The sequence below is a fragment of the Drosophila ananassae genome, chromosome XL (assembly GCF_017639315.1).
Source record: "Drosophila ananassae strain 14024-0371.13 chromosome XL, ASM1763931v2, whole genome shotgun sequence".
Classification (NCBI taxonomy): domain Eukaryota; kingdom Metazoa; phylum Arthropoda; class Insecta; order Diptera; family Drosophilidae; genus Drosophila; species Drosophila ananassae.
In genome coordinates, this window is record NC_057931.1 from 12,879,495 (window position 1) to 12,898,407 (window position 18,913).

Sequence of the window (18,913 nt, forward strand, 5' to 3'; positions counted from 1 at the left end):
GTTTTCAGGTATTAAATAAATATTTAACTCCATTTTTTTTTTTATTTTTTTATTCTGATCATCATATACATATATATTCATATATATTTATAGGTGCATCCTTACAAATTGATGAAGTTGGTAAAGAAGTTTTATTTCATATTTTTATTATTCAAGTTCAAATATAAGAGTTATTTGTCAATTTGTAAACAAAAAGTTTAACAATAACTTTTAAAACTAAACTTTTATAATAAAAGTAGAATAAAACAGCTACAATTTAATTTTAAAAAAATTTAATTTTTGATTTTTTGAAAACAAAAAATTGAAAAGTAACTCTTATTGATTATTTTGATAAAAATTCAAAAACAAGTTTCTTTTTTTAAATTGAATTGAAAATAAATCGAAGAGTTATTTATGTAATACTTTTTTTGTTTCTTAAATTTTTAAAATTTGTTTATATTACGGTCCTCGCCTACAATGATTAAAGATTGAACATAAAAGTAATTTTTAAATCCCGTGATATCCACGTAACCCTTTAAATGATCAAGTTCGAATCAAGCTGGAGTGCTCCCAAAAAAAAAAAAAGAGAAACCAAGAAAGATTTTCAAAATTTTGTCCTCAAAGTAACTTCGGTGTTTTATTTTATATTTTACAACTAACGGTAGCTTTACATATATAACATGTAAAAAGTAGAATTAAGGAATAGTTAAAAAAAACGCAAAGCACCACGAGGGGGTACGGCGCGAAGAACGCAGGAATCCCGGCGAGCGCTCATCCAGCTGGCAGTCGCCCGGTGAGCTGTTATCTGAAGTGCGTCCTGCTTCCAAGGCAACGAAAAGAGGGATAAATGCGAAGCAGGATCCTGTTCCGTCAAGGATTAGAATGTATATGGGGAGGAGAGTCGTGGTGGGGGACTGCTGGCTGGATGCACCGACGTAAGAGATATTGGTGACGTCTCGCCGCGACTAGTTGTATGGATGATGGTTTGGCTGCGTCCGATCCGTTGCTCCGCGCCGCTGTCCGCATGGTGGCTTAAACAGAATCATCGTCATCGGGAGGCCTTACATCATGCCACCCATACCGCCCATGCCTCCCATACCGCCCATTCCACCCATGCCGCCCATTCCCGGGCCAGCGTCCTCCTTGGGGATCTCGGTGACGACGGCCTCGGCGGTGGTCAGGAGAGAGGCGACACCGGAGGCGTCGGTGATAGCGGTGCGCACCACCTTGGTGGGATCGATGATGCCCTTCTCGATCAGGTTGCCGTATTCGCCCTTCAGGGCATCGTAGCCGTAGTCGCCCTTCTGGGTCTCAACCTTGGCCACCACCATGGAGCCATCAACGCCGGCGTTCTTGGCGATCGTCATGCAGGGCATGCGCAGGGCACGGCGCACGATTTCCACGCCAAGGTTCTAAGAGAAGGAGATCGGAGTTACTAACTATGGAATACTTTTATCCAAAATCCCATCTCACCTGATCCTCGTTCTGGGTCTTCACGTCATCCAGTTTCTCGATGCAGCGCAGGAGAGCGGTGCCGCCTCCGGGAACGATTCCCTCCTCGACGGCAGCCCGGGTAGCGTTCAGGGCATCGTGGACACGGTCCTTCTTCTCGTTGACCTCCACCTCGCTGGAGCCACCGACGCGCAGCAGGGCAACGCCGGATGCCAGGCGGGCCAGACGCTCCTGCAGCTTCTCCTTCTCGTACTCGGAGGTGGTCTCGGTGATCTGATCCTTGAGCTGGTCGACGCGACGGGCCACGTCCTCCTTCTTGCCCTTGCCCTTCAGGAGCAGGGTGTCGTCCTTGGTGACCACCACCTCGCCCACCTGACCCAGGTCGCTGATCTTCACGTCCTCCAGCTTGACCAGATCGGCGTCATCGCCGAAGACAATGCCGCCGGAAGCGATGGCCATGTCGGTGAGGGTGCTCTTGCGGTTGTCACCGAATCCGGGAGCCTTGACGGCGGCCACCTGCAGGCCGATCTTCAGACGGTTCACCACCAGGGTGCTCAAGGCCTCGCCATCGATGTCCTCGGCGATGATGACCAGGGGCTTGCGCTGGGCGTTGGCCAGCTCCAGGGCGGGGATGATGCTCTGCACCGAGGAGATCTTCTTCTCGGAGAGGAGCAGGAGGGCGTCCTGGAACTCGACCTTGGCGCCCTTGGTCGAGTTGATGAAGTAGGGAGAGATGTAGCCGCGATCGAACTTCATGCCCTCGATCACCTCCAGCTCGTCGTTGAGGGTCTTGCCGTCCTTGACGGTGATGACGCCGTCGCGTCCCACCTTCTTCATGGCGTCGCTGATCAGCTTGCCGATGGCCTGGTCGCCGTTGGCCGAGATGGTGGCCACCTGGGCGATCTCCTCGGGCGTCTTCACGGTGCGCGACATGGCCTTCAGGTTGTCCTTGACAGTCTCGACGGCCAGCATGACGCCGCGACGGATCTCTACGGGATTGGCTCCCTTGGAGATCTTCTCGAAGCCTTCCTTGGCGATGGCGCGGGCCAGCACGGTGGCAGTGGTGGTGCCGTCGCCGGCCTCCTCGTTGGTGTTGTTGGCCACGTCCTGGACCAGCTTGGCGCCAATGTTCTGGAACTTGTCCTTCAGCTCAATGGACTTGGCGACGGTGACACCGTCCTTGGTGATCTTGGGCGAGCCCCACGACTGTTCGATGATCACGTTACGACCCTTGGGGCCCATGGTGACGGCAACGGCATCGGCCAGCACGTCCACGCCCTGGAGCATCATGGCGCGCACCTCGGGTCCGAACTTGACATCCTTGGCATAGCCGCGCATGGCCAGCTGCCGGCTGATGGAGGTGCGGGCAAGAGAAACAGGTAAACGGAACATCTGGAAAGGGAGAAGATGAAACGGATGAGTATCAGTCAGGTGGTGGTGGTGGTGGTGGGGGGGAATCTGGGAGAGCACGTGGGAGAGCAAAGACTATCTCTAGTTACCCCGGTGAGGCGGCTTGAGGTCTGCATTTTGTGCTGGAGGGTCCAAAGTGCAATACTCGCGCTTGGCTTTTAGATATTTTTTAATTTTCTGATTACCACTCGTTGATAGAAAAATTTGGAAATTGGATACAAAAATACGGAATTACATACAAATTCAGATAAATTTTTTTTTTCAGAAATACAGGCGTGTGTTTGTGTCTCGAAATTCAGGTGAAAACTGAGGGGTTCTACAAATGGGCTGGGGGATTCAAAATTTTGACATTCCACTCCATTCCATAGCTTGCTTGATTTTTCAAAAAATAAATAAAAAAAAAAAACTAAGGAGATAAGGTCACATTGTTTTTTGAAAAATTAGGAAATTACATAAAACCCATTGGAAGTTAGAAACTGAAAGTTCCAATGGGAATTTAAAATAAACAATTCTACATCACTCTGTTTAAGGGTCACTCTTATCAGAGGGTTCACTGTGCCGGCCAGGCCCCCGCCCCCTCCACCAGAGCATCGCCTTTCCAGAAGAAACCATTTATGTAATCAAGTAGGGCCCGGGCCCGGACAGAGATACACTCCGCGGGAAGAGAATCCCATCCAAGGGCCTGTTACGAAATCCCCAACCTATGGGAGACACAAGAGCACATGCAATCCACCCGGCAATCGTGAAATAACTTTCCATTGCCGGCTGGCTGGGGAAAAAACATGTGCGTTTGCTGCTCAACTTTTTTTTCTTCAAATCTTCCTCTTTGTTACTGAACTGCAGGTGTTTTGTCCATTTATTATTGTTTTCCCCGAGAAGAATGACTCTTATTAACAAGGATATTACTTAATGGAAGGTCAAGCAATTAAGCGAACATTCTGGAAACACGATTTGCCGGCTATCCCCCAGATAGTTCCTTCTTATATAACTCGCTCTCGCACACTCTCGCACCTTGGCTTCAAAAACACGCGATTCGCTTACAGCTCTATTAGACTAAATTAGAAAAGGTAAACAGCAACTTACTTTGAATAAAACTGATGCTGCAACGGCTTACAAGACAGTAAAATTAATGCTTCCGACTCTTCTTGACGTCAAATTCAACAAGGGAGCCACTTGCTTCCGAATTCGAAATGTGCCCACGGTAAGTGCTGCTAGAGGTGGGAGATCGTCGATGGGAACATCAGGGCATTGATTTTACCAAGAAATATCGGCATATCGATAGAAAGATACATCGCTAAGAAAAATACTTTATTTTCATGGATGTATCGATATTGTAATAAACTTTCAAATATTTAAAATGAATGGTCAGTAAATCAGGATATATATGAGCTTTTATTCAATAGCTTGAGCTGATTTTGAATATTGGAAGCCATTTATCGATTTTTAATAAGCTGGCCCCAAAGAACTTAATGAATACTTTAAATACTTGTTCATTTCAAAAATTAATAAGTGCGCGCGATTTTTTTATGTAAACTTTATATATTTTTCAAGATATAATATCAAAATACCCTTGACCTGGGAAAAATTAAAGCCAATTAAAAAATATCACTGTGGACAGCCACAAATCACAATTTCTCTTTCATTTCAAAAGCTGAATCCTGTTTTCGATGCCCGTGGTAATGGGACCCACTGCATCCATATAGTCCATAAACGCATCCAAATCGGTTGGGCCCACTCTGCAATAAAAATAAGATTAATTAGTTTCTAAAATGGTAAGAAAACTCACTCCAAATCTTCGGCATTTTCGCTAATCACACTAAAGCCATTCTTTCCATCGGCCAGATAGGACATGACCACCAGGCGGTATTGTTTCGTCATGTCCAGGGGCCTGTACTCGGGAACCTGACACTCGGAGCACCTCACCCGGACACTGGTAATCCTCTGGCCAACCTCGGCCTTCAGATCGATGACGACCCGCAGGCCGGAAACCTGCAGAAAGCGTGACGATCTGGGCGAAGAGGAGCTCACATTCATGGGCGCCACACCGTCCTCTAAAATTTCCAGGATGTGACGACCATAAAGGTTAAGGGCAACTAGTCGATTTTGCCAGGGACACACGGCCACCAGTTGGCCATAGGTTATGTCTGGGGATTTTAAACATCAATAGGAGAAATTCTACTTTTATTTCGAAACTTACTGCCTGGAGGAATGGGCACTCGAAAGGTTCCCTGGGTGGTCAAGGCCATGGTGACATTGGTCCACTTCTCATCCGTAGATGCTGCATCCTTGATGAACTATCGGATCATAAGGAGTTTCTTGTAAATGGTTAATCCTCTAACATTGTATCCAAACTCACCGCATAGACCATGGCGTCTGTGAAGAAGTTACCCAGATTACATTCCCCCTTGGAGCACTCACTCTGCTGAAGGTAAGCCCGACTCTGGCCCACAACCTGCTTGGAAATGGAGTCCAGTTCGTCCTGCCAGGGAAGCATGGCCTCCAGAACCTTTTCATCTTGAAAAATGATTTTTAAAAACATTAGAAACTTCAAAGTCTTCAATATTTCTATTGATTTTTAAATTTATTTCTAGCTGAAAGAAAAACAATATTTTTAACTTTTGAAAAGTTTTTAATTTAAAAAAAATGAAACTTTATGGCAGTACAGCATTTTTCTGATTCCTGGATCAGTTAAGAACAGTAATACGTCCCTCCAGACCGTGGATAATCGGACCAAGGTGGTTGCTGTACGAGATTAGGGCATCCAGATCGGTAATTCCCCGCCTGAAAAGTGGTTTAAAAAATATGATTTAATATAATTAAATAAAGATAATGTCCAATAACCACTTACTGGATGTTGGTGCCCTCGGCTAGCATGGTATAGCCATCGCCGCCCTGCTGCAGGAAGTCCGGGGAGGTGAGCCGGTAGAGCTTATCGCTCACCAGGGCCTCATACTTGGGAACCTCGCAGTCGGCACAGCGCACCGACACGGAGTTCACACGGGATCCCACTGGCTTGGTGTAGTCATACTTCACCCGTATGCCGGAGAACTGAAGATTAATGTAGGAGCCAGTGGTATTCTGCTCCAAGTCCACTTTACTGGCGGCATGCTCCATGGCCTCTACAATTTTGGAGCCAGGCAGGCTGTAGGCCACCAGGGTGTTCTCAAAGGGTGACATGCTGACCATGTGGGCATAGGTGAGATCTGTAATTAAGGGGCAAGTTAGTTGATGGTTTTTATGATTTCATTCCGCTATAGAAACCCACTTCCCCTGGTGAGAGGTACTCTTAGTCCTCCAATATTCATAAGTCCTGCAGAAACATTGGTCCAGGCCTTGTCCTCGAATGGAGCCATTCCCACAAACTAAAAAAAATGAAATATTAAATTGAATTAACCTTTAAAATTAAAGAAATGAACAACTTACCGAATGCACCATCGCATCGCAGAAGAAGTTGCCCAAATTGCACTCGCCCTGGGCGCAGTCGTCCTTGGTGAGATCCACCTTGGTGCTGCCAATCACCTCCTTGCCCTTCTTGTCGATTTCCACCTGCCATGGCACCATGGCCGCCAGTACATCCTGATCTGCATATGGGATTGATCACAGCACTTGGATAAATAAAGCACTTGGTCACACTTAAAAAGCTAATAAGAGCTAGGGTCACACTTAAAACGATCACAGGCACAAAACTTTAGAGAACATAACCAAGAAAACTTGAAGAAAAGTTTATAGAAAAGAATCGGAATTAAAAATAAACTAAAGGACAACTTTTATCCTTCAAGGGTACCCTATATTCTTAAAGGTAACTACTTAAAGTTAAATATTAAGCTTAAAACTAATCTGAAAGTCTAAAACAACTCACCCTGTGGCACATCTTGTCCCATGTAGAGCGGAGCTCCCTCAAAGTCCACCACATCGCCATTGTCATCGAAATAGACCACCAAGTTACCAACATACCGGGCATACGCCGATGCCTGGACAATAAGGACGCGATGTCCGGTGCTATGAACCACCTCAGTGGGATAGGGACCAGCAGGACTATGGGGACCCGGCGGATCACCCGTGTAGAGGAATGTATGGGAGTGGGAGCCCACAATTACGTCGATCACATCACCGGCGTTGGCGGCGATGTCCTTGTCCACATCATAGCCGCAGTGGGAGATCACGATGATGATGTTGGCACCTTGGGCCTTCAGCAGCGCTGCCTCCTCACGGATTGTGTCGCTCTCGTTCCGGAAGATCAGTTTTCCAGTATTGGCCAGTTCCTAAGATGAATATTTAGGTAATTAGGATTAGAATATAAGGATTATTGTAAGTTTTATGGAGCAACCCCTTGGAACCTAGGCCATTTCTCATCCGATTCTTGAGAGGAATGACATAAAATGAAACTCACGTAAGTGGTCTCCAGGATAACGCCGATCAGACCGATTTTGCGACCGTTCCTCTCGATGATCTCGGACTTCTTGTACAGGCCATCCATGGTGGGTTCGTGGGCGCAGTCCATGTTAGCCACCAGCATGCTGGTGTTGATCGTCTCCAGGAATGGCACCACACCCTCCACGCCATTGTCGAACTCGTGATTGCCGAGGGTCTAAAAAATTCAAAGGTTAGAGAGGTTATAGAGCTCTAATGGAAACACCTACCATGGCATCGGCGGGCAGGAGATTGAGCATCTCCTGGGTGACATTCCAGCGACCAAGGTTGTACCACAAGGTGCCCTGGAAACTGTCGCCGGCATTGATGTAGATGGGATTCAGTTCGGCCTGCTCGGCGAGGAGGCGACGGATCGTGTAGACGGTGCGGGGATAGCCACCGATGCAGGTCTCGCCCTCGTCGCAGGTGCCGCCGGAGGTGTCCGTGGCCTCGAACCTGAAAAGAATCGTAATCGAAGCGGGGATTAGTTGCCGAAATCCGGATTTGAAGTGGGGCTCGTGGCCTGTGGATTGTGTGGATTGTGGGGCGTCATGTTATACGTTATCAGGATCACGGAATCGCGATAAGTCGCAGATAAAGTTGGGCCATTAACTGGCCATGGTTTAGGGGGCCAGCTCAGCGATTATGGGGGCCATAAACCATAGAATCAATCTGATAGCTCTGCTTGTTATTCTTCTCCGAACTTACCTCGCGTGCAAGTCGTTGATGTGGATGATGGCCACTGGGAAGCCATCCTTGTCGGCAGCCTCACTCCCGCTACTGGCTATCCCAGCGATTATTAGAATCAAGAAAGCCACCTGATTGTTGGCCATTTTTTGGGTTTGGATGTCCGGAGCGATGGGGGTATTACTTTACACCCTGCCGGATGGGCGTCGATAAGGCAACTGAATGGCCAAAATCGCCGCCAGCTCGAGGTCTGCCAAATCTGAATGGGCTTCGGCTGATGGGGATACTCGTACTCGTTGCGATCGGATCGGCAGACCCCTCCTTGTCACCTCATTGATTGGCCATTCAGTTCTACACTTGGAGAAAAATGTAGCTTTTGGAGGGGGTTTTTTGAAGGAGGTTCTCTAAAGAATGATATTTTACTGACTAAAGTAGTAATAATAGTAATAATAGTAATAAAAGTAATAATAGTAATAATAGTAATAATAGTAATAATAGTAATAATAGTAATAATAGTATTAATAGTAATAATAGCAAAAATAGTAATAATAGTAATAATAGAAAAAATAGTAAAAATAGCAAAAATAGTAATAATAGTAATAATAGTAATAATAGTAATAATAATAGTAATAATAGTAATAATAGTAATAATAGTAATAATAGTAATAATAGTAATAATAGTAATAATAGTAATAATAGTAATAATAGTAATAATAGTAATAATAGTAATAATAGTAATAATAGTAATAATAGTAATAATAGTAATAATAGTAATAATAGTAATAAAAGTAATAATAGTAATAATAGTAATAAGAGTAATAATAGTATAGTAATGATATGAATTATTTTAATCCTAGATTTTATTTATAATTTATGTATATTTTTTAAAATCTATAAGCTTTATTGAAAATTTCTAGAACAAGATTCAAAAAAATAATAATCAGAATTTTAGTTATAGAAATAATAAGAAAAGATTATATTAATTCGATATTTTACTAATCTATTGTATTCTATATGATTTATTCTATTGATTTAGATCAGATTACGTCTATCTGTAATCTATCAACCCTTTGACATTTTTCAATATTTTTCCAAATTTTCAAAAACCATTTTTTTCAATCATTGTGTTCAGTGTTGGAACAGCTTGTTTTTTTAACTGGATTATTACGTTTTGGAAACACACAATAAATAATTTTTAAAGCCGCTGTAAAACTTTACAAACTATAGGCCAGATTACTATATATACTATAATACTATATTACTATCCATAATACTATGGGCAGTTATACTATAGACAGTTTTCAGATACTATTCATTTTCAATGTCATGTTTAATGATTTTTCAAAAATGAATAATTATTTCACATTCCTGGGCAGTTCTAGTTGAGTGCCATGTTCTTATATCGGTAAGAGTAATTTTTATAATGCGATAAAAAGGCTGTTTATTAAATATTCATTCGTTTCGATCAGAATCTTATCTTAAACAAATGAGTGGAGTGGGAGAGTGTGAGTCGGATACGGCGGGTAGGGTGCTACCGGTTCCATATATCAGTTCCATACATAGTTCCATGTCCCTCGGACATGTGTCACTGTTACACCTGCTCTCTCCCCGCTTGATGGGAATGTTTATTACGTTCTGGGCCAAAAAAAAAAATAATATATGAGCGTGGGAGCAGAACAGCCAACCTGATACCGATTTATTGCACCTTTTGGCGAAGAAAATATAGTATTAGCTGGCCTCCGAGTGCTCTGTATCGCGGATCTACTATCTGAATGAATATACTCCATTTCCACAAAATCCACAAACACTCAATAGCACCTGTGCCACTCTGGGCTGTCATTGAAGGGTGTGGCTTTTTGGTTGATTGGTTCAAAGGTATAGGAAGGGATAAGTGCACCTTTCCATGTCCCCAGGTCATTATAAACCATTTAAAACTAAGGGTTCTAATGGGGGGAAGGTAGTTCTAGCTTTCATATAGGGTATTGCCTTCTAGGAATACCAGGAATTGTGGGTATGAGTAGTTAGAGTTCTAAGGAATAAGGAGTAAACTCTAAGATAGGTAACTCTTAGCCCATTCCGAAACTAACTATCGTCTAGGATACTTAATTCGATGGGTACTAGGATTCTTAGGCGTGGAAATGGATAAAAAAGGGAACCCTTATATGTCCCCAGATCTAAGAGAAACTAAGAGTTCTAATGGGGGGAGTTACCTTAGTTATCATATAGGGGATTACCCTCTAAAAATACAAGGAATCTTGGGTATGGATAGTTAATAGAACTCCTAGCTCAGTAACTCTTAGTCTATTCAAAAATTAAGGCTACTTATGGGAGAGTACTCTTTGCTATCATGTAGGGCATTACCTTCTAGGATCACCAGGAGCTTTAGGTATGGGTAGTTCTAGTTCCTAGGTACTAAGACCTAATTAAGGTTACTAATAGGGGGAGAACTCTCAGCTATCATATGGGATATTACCTTCTAGTGATATCAGGAAACTTGGCTTTGGAAAGGGATAAGATGCCGGATGAGATGCACTTTTAAAATCCCCCTTGACACTGTAAACCATTTAAAACCAAAGGTTACTTATGGGGAAGTACTCTGAGCTATTATGTATGATATTATTTTGAAGGAGTACCAGGAATCTAAGGTATGGGTAGTTCTAACTCTAAGGAATGGGGGAGCAAAGCTCTAAGAAACTAACTCTTAGCCCATTACAAAAATAAGGTTGCTAGAGAAAGGGAGTACTCTCTTGGGTATGGAAATGGATAAAAATTAAGATGAAGATTAAGAGGTTACTAATGGAGTGGTACTCTGAGCTTACCTAGAAGAAGTACTAGAAATCTTGGGTATGGTTAGTTCCAGTCTAGGGAACTAGCCGATTAAATAAATAAAGTTACTAGTGGGAGGAAATATTTTTAGCTATCATTTAGGGTATTACCTTCTAGGAGTCTGGGAGTAAAAGGTATCTTAGGTTTGGAAATGGATAAAATTAAGATACACCTTTAAAAGATCAAAAATAAGTATGAACCATTCAAAAACGAATTGTTCTAATTGGGGAAATACTTGGGTATCATCTAGGGTATAACCTTCTAGGAGTACCAGATATTTTAGGTATATAAATGGATCATATGAAGATAAACCTTAAATAGTCCCCCCATCATTATGACCCATTCAAAACAAAGGTTACTAATCTGAAGTATAAGATACATAAAGCGTCAAATCCACGAGCTAAGTACACCCTTGCGATAAGGAAACCAGATTTGAATCAATACTCCAACGATTATTTTGGGCTCCATGTAAGTCGAGGTACTTGAGACTCTACATTCCAATAAGTTATTACAAATAATTGGATGAAAAGATACCCAGAGAAGGAAAACGAGGTGGTTGAATGAAAATACTTTGTTTTATTCCTGGGGTGCCTCATCCGTGCAACCGCATCGATCAACCACCGGCGGGGTGGATCGATCGGATGTGGTTACAGGACTGTACATACATATCTGTATAAAATATAGTACGACTCGTTCTTCACTCCCATTGACAATAGATTTAGAGCTCTTTGTGGATTACTCGTAGGTATAAAGCACGTTATGCATGTAAGTATGTATCTGTATATAGAGATGTCGGCGCAAGTATCTGTATATCTGTATATCTGTCTATATATATATATATAGATGTATATATATAATATAAATTGTATATAAATATAATGTATATGTCTGTGTATATATAAGTATCAATGTATTAAGTAATTGCTTAGCGTAAAGCACAAAGAATTTTGATATGAGAATGAGACTGGAGAATATTCCAGCAAGCGACGACCGATTTCCGATTCCGATCCGATTCCGTGTCTCTATATATCCGGTGTTCCATCGCCAGCTTCAATTCCCAATCCGTATGCAACACCCACTCCTCGGGGATCAACGCAAAGGCAACAATGAGAGAACTACAACTGAAAAATCGACAAACAAATGACTAGAATTGATGGGTTAACCTCTCCCTGATTGAGCATTATGTCTCCACCGCCCTCTGCCCTCTGCTTTCGCGCCCCTTCTAGTGAAATACATCCATGAAGGGGAAGTATGCCTCCTCCGGCTCGAGCAGATCCACCAGGAAGCATACGGTGCCGGCCACACCCTCGTACAGGCTGTGCGGGCGATCGGGTGTACGGGCGCGCAACTTAAACTCCGCATTGGTCAGCAGCTCCATGAACTTGTGCGCCCGATACAGGTACTTCATCTCGTTGGTCAGCCGGAACAGTAGCAAGAAGACATAGCCGTTGCCCGCCACACCATGACAGATGCCCGGCCCCTTGCGCAGGAATCCCTTCTTCCACACCAAGTCGGCGCAGCGTCGCAGCGAGGCCAGGTACTTCTCCTCCTTGAAGATCAGATAGGCCTTGGCCAGTACGTACACCACCCCGGGTGCACCGTGACACCAATGCACCAGACGCTTGTCCCGCCCGGAGCGCAGATCCTCCAGCGCCACCGGAAAATTGCCCTCACTGTCCTGCAGCTCCAAAAAGAAGTCAATCGACCGCTTGATGTCGCGCAACTCGGGTGCCGGTGCCGAAATGGGCATCGTCCGGAACCATGGGCTGTCCAGCAGCATGTGCAGGATGGCGCACAGGCCGTGGGCGGCGCCCAGATACTCGGTGCCATGGTACTGGTACATCAGCGGCAGTGGCGAGCCATTCTGCCGGCTGTACTCCCGTCCGCTGGTCACAATCTTCTGGCAAATGGAGATCAGATCGTCGTCGGTTATCTTCTTCTCCGGCAGAATATCGTTCAGCCAGTAGCAGCCGGACAAGTAGCCGGCCCGGCCCACCAGCACCTCGTCGCAGCCGTATTTGGTGTGGGTGAACTCCTTGCTGGAGGGGATGCCCGACTTGAAGTTGGCCAGGTCGTTGGACAGCTCTTCGGTGTCCTTGTTCGCTTGTGAGATGGCTGCCGATACGGCGTAGATGCCGGCATTCCCGCACAGGAATGAGTACCGCTCGGCGGAACGTTTCTTGTAGCGTTTGGCATTGGCTTTGGCATTCCGGATGAAGGCTGTGGCGTGCTCCAATGCCGGATAGAGATCCCTTGTCTGTTCGCAACTGGCCAGCTTCCAGAACATGAAGGCGATGCCGGCATTGCCCACGTACAGGTCGCCGCGATGGTCCTCCTCCTCGCTGCTGGGATGGCACGACTCCAGGATGGCATCCACATACGTGCAGATTAGATTCTTAATGTGCTCCTCATCGCTGGCGAAGGGTGTATTCTCGCCGCCGGCAAAGTCGGTGAATGGATTCTTAAGGTAGCGCCGCTCCATCTTGTCCTGGTCGTGGTCCTCCTCCTCCTCTACCTGGGTCTCCGCCTGCTGGGGAGTGCTGAGATAACCGCTCTGGGTAGCTGTCCTCTGCCCTTCGGCGGGATTGGCAACGGCGGCTGGTAAACAAACACGGAATTAATATATATGTGTGTGTTGCCAGCTGGCTGGCAAATCGATTTGCCGGCTTTGAAGGGCGCGGTCTGCGGTCTGGCGTCTGCCCCGCCCCCACACCCCCTGGCATCCTTTCAACTCACCTGTCTCAGGTGGAAACGGAAGCTTGGCCTTCGAACAATAGCCCCTAGCTGTATTGCGAACCTGCGAATCAGGCATATGGAAGTAGATTTCACGTATTAATATTATGATTTTAACATTTTACCAAAAAAAAATCGAGTATTGAAGTGTCGAGCTCGTTGAAGTAACTTATTTTTTGTGTTAATTCTTTCAAAAAACAATCACAACCCAATCGCCAATCGTCCCGACACTCTTTTCAAAGGCAGCTAAGTTTAGTTTTTTATACAATTTTACGGCTGCCAAAGCTTGTCGGCTAATATTCAAGGGTCCTGGCGGCGGCTTGTTAAAAGTGTCCTGCAAAGTTTCTTAAAGCTGCGGACTATCGAGTGCCGGCTATCGGCCGCACTATCGATAACAACTACGGTAAATGCCGACTAAAATGTCACATTTATTATGTAAACAATAAACTATTAAATTAGTTTAAAATATTAATATTTTAAGATTTATTTAACATTATAATTATTTAAAAAAAAATCAAGGACACATATCACACATAAATATATTACATATAAGTACATTTTGAAATCTAATCAGAAACCATATATTATAGATTTTAATTACCATAAAAATTCAATTATTCCGCAATTAAAGCAAACAAAATAAGAAATAGTTAGACACGAATCAAATCACTCATTATTCATCTTTAAAACTAAAAAATACATTTATTTTCGAGACATTCCTGTTTAAAAGAAACTTTTAAGATTTGCTTATCAACTCAATCGGTTTATTTTAACAAGAGTATAAAGTTATGTATATAGGTTATTATCCCTGGATCACATGTTCTTGGTTTACTTCCTGCGCTGACCACCACTCAGAATGGTGACGATGCGGATGAAGATGTTCAGTACATCCATATAGATGGACATCGAGCTGAAATGGCAAGAATCATGGTTAGGAAGGTACTTCCTAGGCAGCCACTTATCTGGTGATGCTTACGCGTTGATAGGATCGTAGGGGGCATAGGCATACTGTGGATAAACTTCAGCCTTGCGCACCATACGCTGGGTGTCGTAGAGAAGGAAACCACTGAAGAGAACAAGACCCCCGTACAGGGACATGGAGGCCAGACCTGGAAGGACAAAAGAATTAGAATCGTAACACCTTTCCTTACTAAAGGGATATATTTGTAAAGCACTTACCAGCTCCCAGGGCTGTGGTGGGCGGCAGCCACATGGAGGCCAGCGAGGAGGCGAAGACCACGCCCAGACCAATAGCCAGGGGTCCACCCATGGCCAGGAACTTGTCGCTGGGGGCACACGCCGCGATCGTGGACAAGCCACCGACAATGCCGCCCGTGTAGAGAGCGGCGCGCGTTAGAATCGGTCCGCCCATGAAGCAGATGGGTGCAATAACGGCTCCCAGAATGGCGCAGTGCACCGCCCAGGCCAGGTGCTTGGGTCCCAGACCCGGCTGGTATTCAATCGACCTGGCCACGGCACCGCTACCGATGACCAGAGCCAGCGAAGCAATGGTTGCCTGTCCGAGTGAAGTGTTATGTTGTGATTCATGTGTGTGGCGCCAGCGAGGGGAATTCAATCACACTTACCAGGATGCCACCACGGGAGGTCAGCTCCAGGAGGCGGGGCGAACGGAAAACGGCTGCGGCAGCAGCTGCAGTCAGGACACAAGATCCTCCGAAGAAGGCATATGTGCTCTGAATGCGATCCCTGACATATTCCGGCCACATTCTGCAATTAAAGTGGATGGATTAGGATTAGAATTTCACAAAACTGATGACTCATGGCATCATATGCATCTCTAGAGTGTGCAACTCACATGGCGTTGTCGGCAATGCTGGTGTGCTTGCCCAATCCCACGCCGTAGTAGCAGAGAGCGCCCAGTCCCACGGCAGCGGCTCCGGCGGCAGCACCCTTGCCCATGGAGTAAGCTGGAAGAGGTAATTCCAAAGAAACATGTGATTACACAAATACTGTTACCGAGAACTGTTACAGAGGCATCTCTTACCATTGGCGCTCGGCGGACCCATCAGTTTCTCCTTGAGCGAGGGAGCCCGCAATGTCTGCTGCTGCTCCACGGGAGCTCGGGTGCGGACCGGACCACGGGCGTAGTGGCGCACCACCGCCATGTTGGGCTTAGCGCGGAGCAGGTGCTCCGGGGCCTGGTTGAGGAGATTGAGACTCCCGGCGGCGGGACGGACGGCCGAAAGTGCAAGGCGCAACATTTTGTTGGTGTGATGAAATACTCCGGATAATACGAACGTCACTTTTCACAGCTGTACGATATTGTAATCTTGCTGGGAATTTCGGTTGCCTCTATATTCGTTTCTATTTTCCTCAAATTAACACCGTCTTTTCGTTTTTCGTGCAGCTTATATTTCTATTATTGTTGTTTCGTAGCAAGTTCTAGTAATTTTGTTTAGATATGTCACTTTCTGTGCGATACACATACGGGTGCTGTATATCGATATATTTTAAAGAATACCGCCACTTCGATAACTATCGCTTTTTTGTTAGAGATAAGAGAGTATCGAGAAGGCGCTATTTTTAAAAAATATAAACATAAAAAGCGCAAATAGTCTTCTCGACTTCATTATTTTAATAAACTTTACACAGGGAATGATATTTAGATTCGTTTATTGTTATATAATAAAATATTTTTTTTTTTTTTTGGCAAACACAGGAAACATCCTTGCCGTTGTATTTTTTCGTTAAGTTTTTTAAGATAGACTAACTAGGAATAAGCTCACACAATCACAGTGGGCACCATAGGCATAGCATTACACCTGATACTTGCGCGGCGAAGGTGCTGAGGGGTTATCCAGGTTCACTGGCGATCCCTGTGGGGGCCTCTTGTTGATCACTATCACCTCCGTGACGTGGGATCGGCGCACAGTGCCATAGTGGTCGTAGGTGGTTGTTTGCTCCACTGTACCTCCCGCATGTGACTGATAGCTTTTGCACTCGTACAGTGGGCAGCATCGGGGATATTCCAGATTTTCTTCCTCGGGTTGAACGGGACGGCAGTTACCCTTTGATAGTTTTGGTACCAGGCAGCTGTTAATGTGATATTATTTTTTTTTATTATATTTTTTTTATATATATAATAAATAAAATATAACTCACCTATCCTCCCAGAGTTGCAGTGTCCCCAAACACTGTATCCGAATGCACTGACCCGGCCTGGTGAAGACCTCACCCACGTACAGCTGTCGTCCTGTCACTGTATCCATACAGAATTGATGGTCGTACCCGTATGAGGCTTTTGAATTAAAAATTTAAAACAAGATTTATCACTAGTTTTTAGGTAAAGTATTTTCCGAAATTCGATATTTTAGTCCTTAATTCTTACGTCGATAGGGAACTCCCGCATTGATTTCCACGAGGCTTAGGGATACGATCAGGAATATATATCTAAAAGTGTTTAGTAACTCCATTTCAGGGGGATGGATGGGCAGAGAGTGTCTGGCCCGACGTTTGCAAAGTTTACCGCACAACTGATCTCTGTACTAATCTTTCTTCATTTTTATAATGAAGGAAACAACAGCAAAAAATTATACAAAGTACATTTTCGTCGATGTCTGGGTTCTGTCTATACATATATACATATATTTTAAATCACACACTTGCCACATTTGCGTGCTTTCTCTCTACAATGAATTTAACAATTTTTACTTGGATGTTTATGTGTGTAAATGGCCCATTTACAGTGTGTTTCATAAATATTAAAATGGAGCCTTAAGAACTGGTTATTTTCAATTTGAAACTTAACTAGTTGAGAATTTTAGCATTGATGAGAAGAAGATATATGAACAAAAATTATAATCATAGCCTTATAGCTATGATACGCACTGTATAATGCTTATCGCTTTGCCGCAATAAGATCCATAACAACAAGAACAATAGCAACATCAATATGCAAAATGAAACAAATATCGGCCCATTTGACCTGTTCTCTATCAGTCTCTACCCAATGTACACATAAAAAATGTCTTATTTTTTATTCCATATTTTTTTTCTATTAATTTCTAATAAAAATATTTTTATTTTCAAAAATATTCCCAGCTTTTTTCCCCAAATTTTACTTTATTTTATGTTCATACATATATTTTTTTTACCCAATCCGTATAGAAAAAATAAACATTTTTTCTGTGTATGTTTATTTATAAGCGGGTTTGTTGATTTTCTGAAGTTCAATTTTACGAATTCGTTGTTTATATTTTGATTTGTTCAGCGCCATTATCTCCATTATGCAGACATTGGGGCACTGGGGCAACATTCGATGACTCATACTCCTTGATTTTGTTTCAAAAAAAATTCAAATGTTTTTAAAAAGACTGTTTTCCAGTTGAATTGATTTTTACGGGGAAAGACCCTTTTTTTTAAAACACGGAAATCGATTCGTAGACCTGGATAACCTTTTTCAATTCGTAACTAATCGCCAGATTCATTCAGAATCTGTTCATGCGATAAGCCCCTCCAATTCGAAAATCAACTCACATTTTATACATATATTTTGTAATCAGTGGCGGCGTCTAATCAATTCTGAAACGATTACAAGAAATGCGATGAACCCAGAAGCCAGTGTGACCCCTTCCGGCGGGAGAGAAAAATTGAAGAAGTACCGTAATGTTCGCACGACTGCAGTTGCAAATTTTTGCGGAGAGCATTTCCGGCGGAAGCTGTCAACGTGACAGTTGAGCCTTTTACTTTCTACGCAGCGGCACTTTTAAAGCCAACCAAGTTATTGGCCAAAATCATTGCCTATTTTTAGGAATTTCACAAGCCAATAAATGGCATATTTTTCAGCTAATATTTATTATTTACTATACATTTTAAATATAAGAAATTGACAAACATCTTGACTTGACTTGGCAGCTACTATCTTTTAAATTAATTAATCGAATTTATTTATCATCTTTCCTTTTAAGGCTTCTAATCAATTAAACTTGAATCAATGAATTGGCAAAAACAGTGGCATTAGTATTTAATTTCTTGTCGACTCCATTGATATTAATTATCAATTTAAAAGTTATTTCTTAAAATAAAAACCTCTAGTCATGTTAATTTAATGGGAAATAAAATGGCAAAAAGAGGCCAAACAACTTGATTTGCCCTTTTCAAGGGCATTTCTTTTATTTTTTTGCCAATGAGGAAGGGGTTTTTTTTTATAATCATGAATAATTAATTAAAGTTGGGGAATATATTAAGTAAGAGGTTTAGAAAGGGTCTTAAAAAGGGTGTTTTTGAATTCAAAAAATAAATATACAAAATAGACTAAAGAAATGGCTATGCAGATGAAACTTAGTGCCTAATATTAAGGTTAAGAAAAATAAATAAATAGAAAATAAAAAAGACTATAAAGAGGAAATTTAGTACCTCATTATATTATATATTTTTCTAAAAGAAAATGTAAATA

The 18,913-nt window shown here is 43.3% G+C and overlaps 4 protein-coding genes across 8 annotated transcripts; all 4 read right to left on the reverse strand.

Annotated features, from left to right (window-relative positions):
• Nucleotides 1-580: 580 nt before the first annotated feature.
• On the reverse strand, nucleotides 581-3,152 carry LOC6503005 (heat shock protein 60A). Its single transcript, XM_001963394.4, has 3 exons — nucleotides 2,931-3,152; nucleotides 1,453-2,823; nucleotides 581-1,391 (listed from the first exon to the last, which is right to left on the reverse strand). Exons 1-3 carry the CDS (start codon nucleotides 2,955-2,957, stop codon nucleotides 1,041-1,043), a joined length of 1,749 nt encoding a protein of 582 aa, XP_001963430.3. The 5' UTR covers nucleotides 2,958-3,152; the 3' UTR covers nucleotides 581-1,040.
• Nucleotides 3,153-4,371: 1,219 nt separating this feature from the next.
• Nucleotides 4,372-8,210, reverse strand: LOC6503004 (apyrase). Of its 2 annotated transcripts, none has more exons than XM_032453029.2 (8): nucleotides 7,960-8,173; nucleotides 7,482-7,707; nucleotides 7,232-7,429; nucleotides 6,701-7,103; nucleotides 5,198-5,355; nucleotides 5,039-5,135; nucleotides 4,628-4,985; nucleotides 4,372-4,577 (listed from the first exon to the last, which is right to left on the reverse strand). In XM_032453029.2, the coding sequence occupies exons 1-8, from the start codon at nucleotides 8,082-8,084 to the stop codon at nucleotides 4,481-4,483; spliced, it is 1,662 nt and encodes a 553-aa protein (XP_032308920.1). In that variant the 5' UTR covers nucleotides 8,085-8,173; the 3' UTR covers nucleotides 4,372-4,480. The 2 variants fall into 2 exon arrangements, with proteins under 2 accessions (XP_032308920.1, XP_032308919.1); XM_032453028.2 differs by lacking the exons at nucleotides 4,372-4,577; nucleotides 4,628-4,985; nucleotides 5,039-5,135; nucleotides 5,198-5,355 and adding exons at nucleotides 5,450-5,622; nucleotides 5,690-6,044; nucleotides 6,107-6,203; nucleotides 6,265-6,422 and having other exon boundaries at nucleotides 7,960-8,210.
• Nucleotides 8,211-11,320: 3,110 nt separating this feature from the next.
• Nucleotides 11,321-16,031, reverse strand: LOC6503001 (lanC-like protein 3 homolog). 4 transcript variants are annotated; one of them, XM_001963398.4, is made up of 6 exons: nucleotides 15,503-16,031; nucleotides 15,314-15,425; nucleotides 15,084-15,225; nucleotides 14,677-15,013; nucleotides 14,474-14,606; nucleotides 14,240-14,407 (listed from the first exon to the last, which is right to left on the reverse strand). In XM_001963398.4, the coding sequence occupies exons 1-6, from the start codon at nucleotides 15,717-15,719 to the stop codon at nucleotides 14,326-14,328; spliced, it is 1,023 nt and encodes a 340-aa protein (XP_001963434.1). In that variant the 5' UTR covers nucleotides 15,720-16,031; the 3' UTR covers nucleotides 14,240-14,325. The 4 variants fall into 4 exon arrangements, with proteins under 4 accessions (XP_032308918.1, XP_044572816.1, XP_014761282.1 ...); XM_032453027.2 differs by lacking the exons at nucleotides 14,240-14,407; nucleotides 14,474-14,606; nucleotides 14,677-15,013 and adding exons at nucleotides 11,321-13,362; nucleotides 13,501-13,561; XM_044716881.1 differs by lacking the exons at nucleotides 14,240-14,407; nucleotides 14,474-14,606; nucleotides 14,677-15,013; ... (1 more) ...; nucleotides 15,314-15,425; nucleotides 15,503-16,031 and adding exons at nucleotides 11,321-13,362; nucleotides 13,501-13,561; nucleotides 13,764-13,875.
• An 83-nt stretch (nucleotides 16,032-16,114) lies between these two features.
• LOC6503000 lies at nucleotides 16,115-17,068 on the reverse strand. Its single transcript, XM_001963399.4, has 3 exons — nucleotides 16,847-17,068; nucleotides 16,621-16,756; nucleotides 16,115-16,551 (listed from the first exon to the last, which is right to left on the reverse strand). Exons 1-3 carry the CDS (start codon nucleotides 16,929-16,931, stop codon nucleotides 16,275-16,277), a joined length of 498 nt encoding a protein of 165 aa, XP_001963435.1. The 5' UTR covers nucleotides 16,932-17,068; the 3' UTR covers nucleotides 16,115-16,274.
• Nucleotides 17,069-18,913: the final 1,845 nt, after the last annotated feature.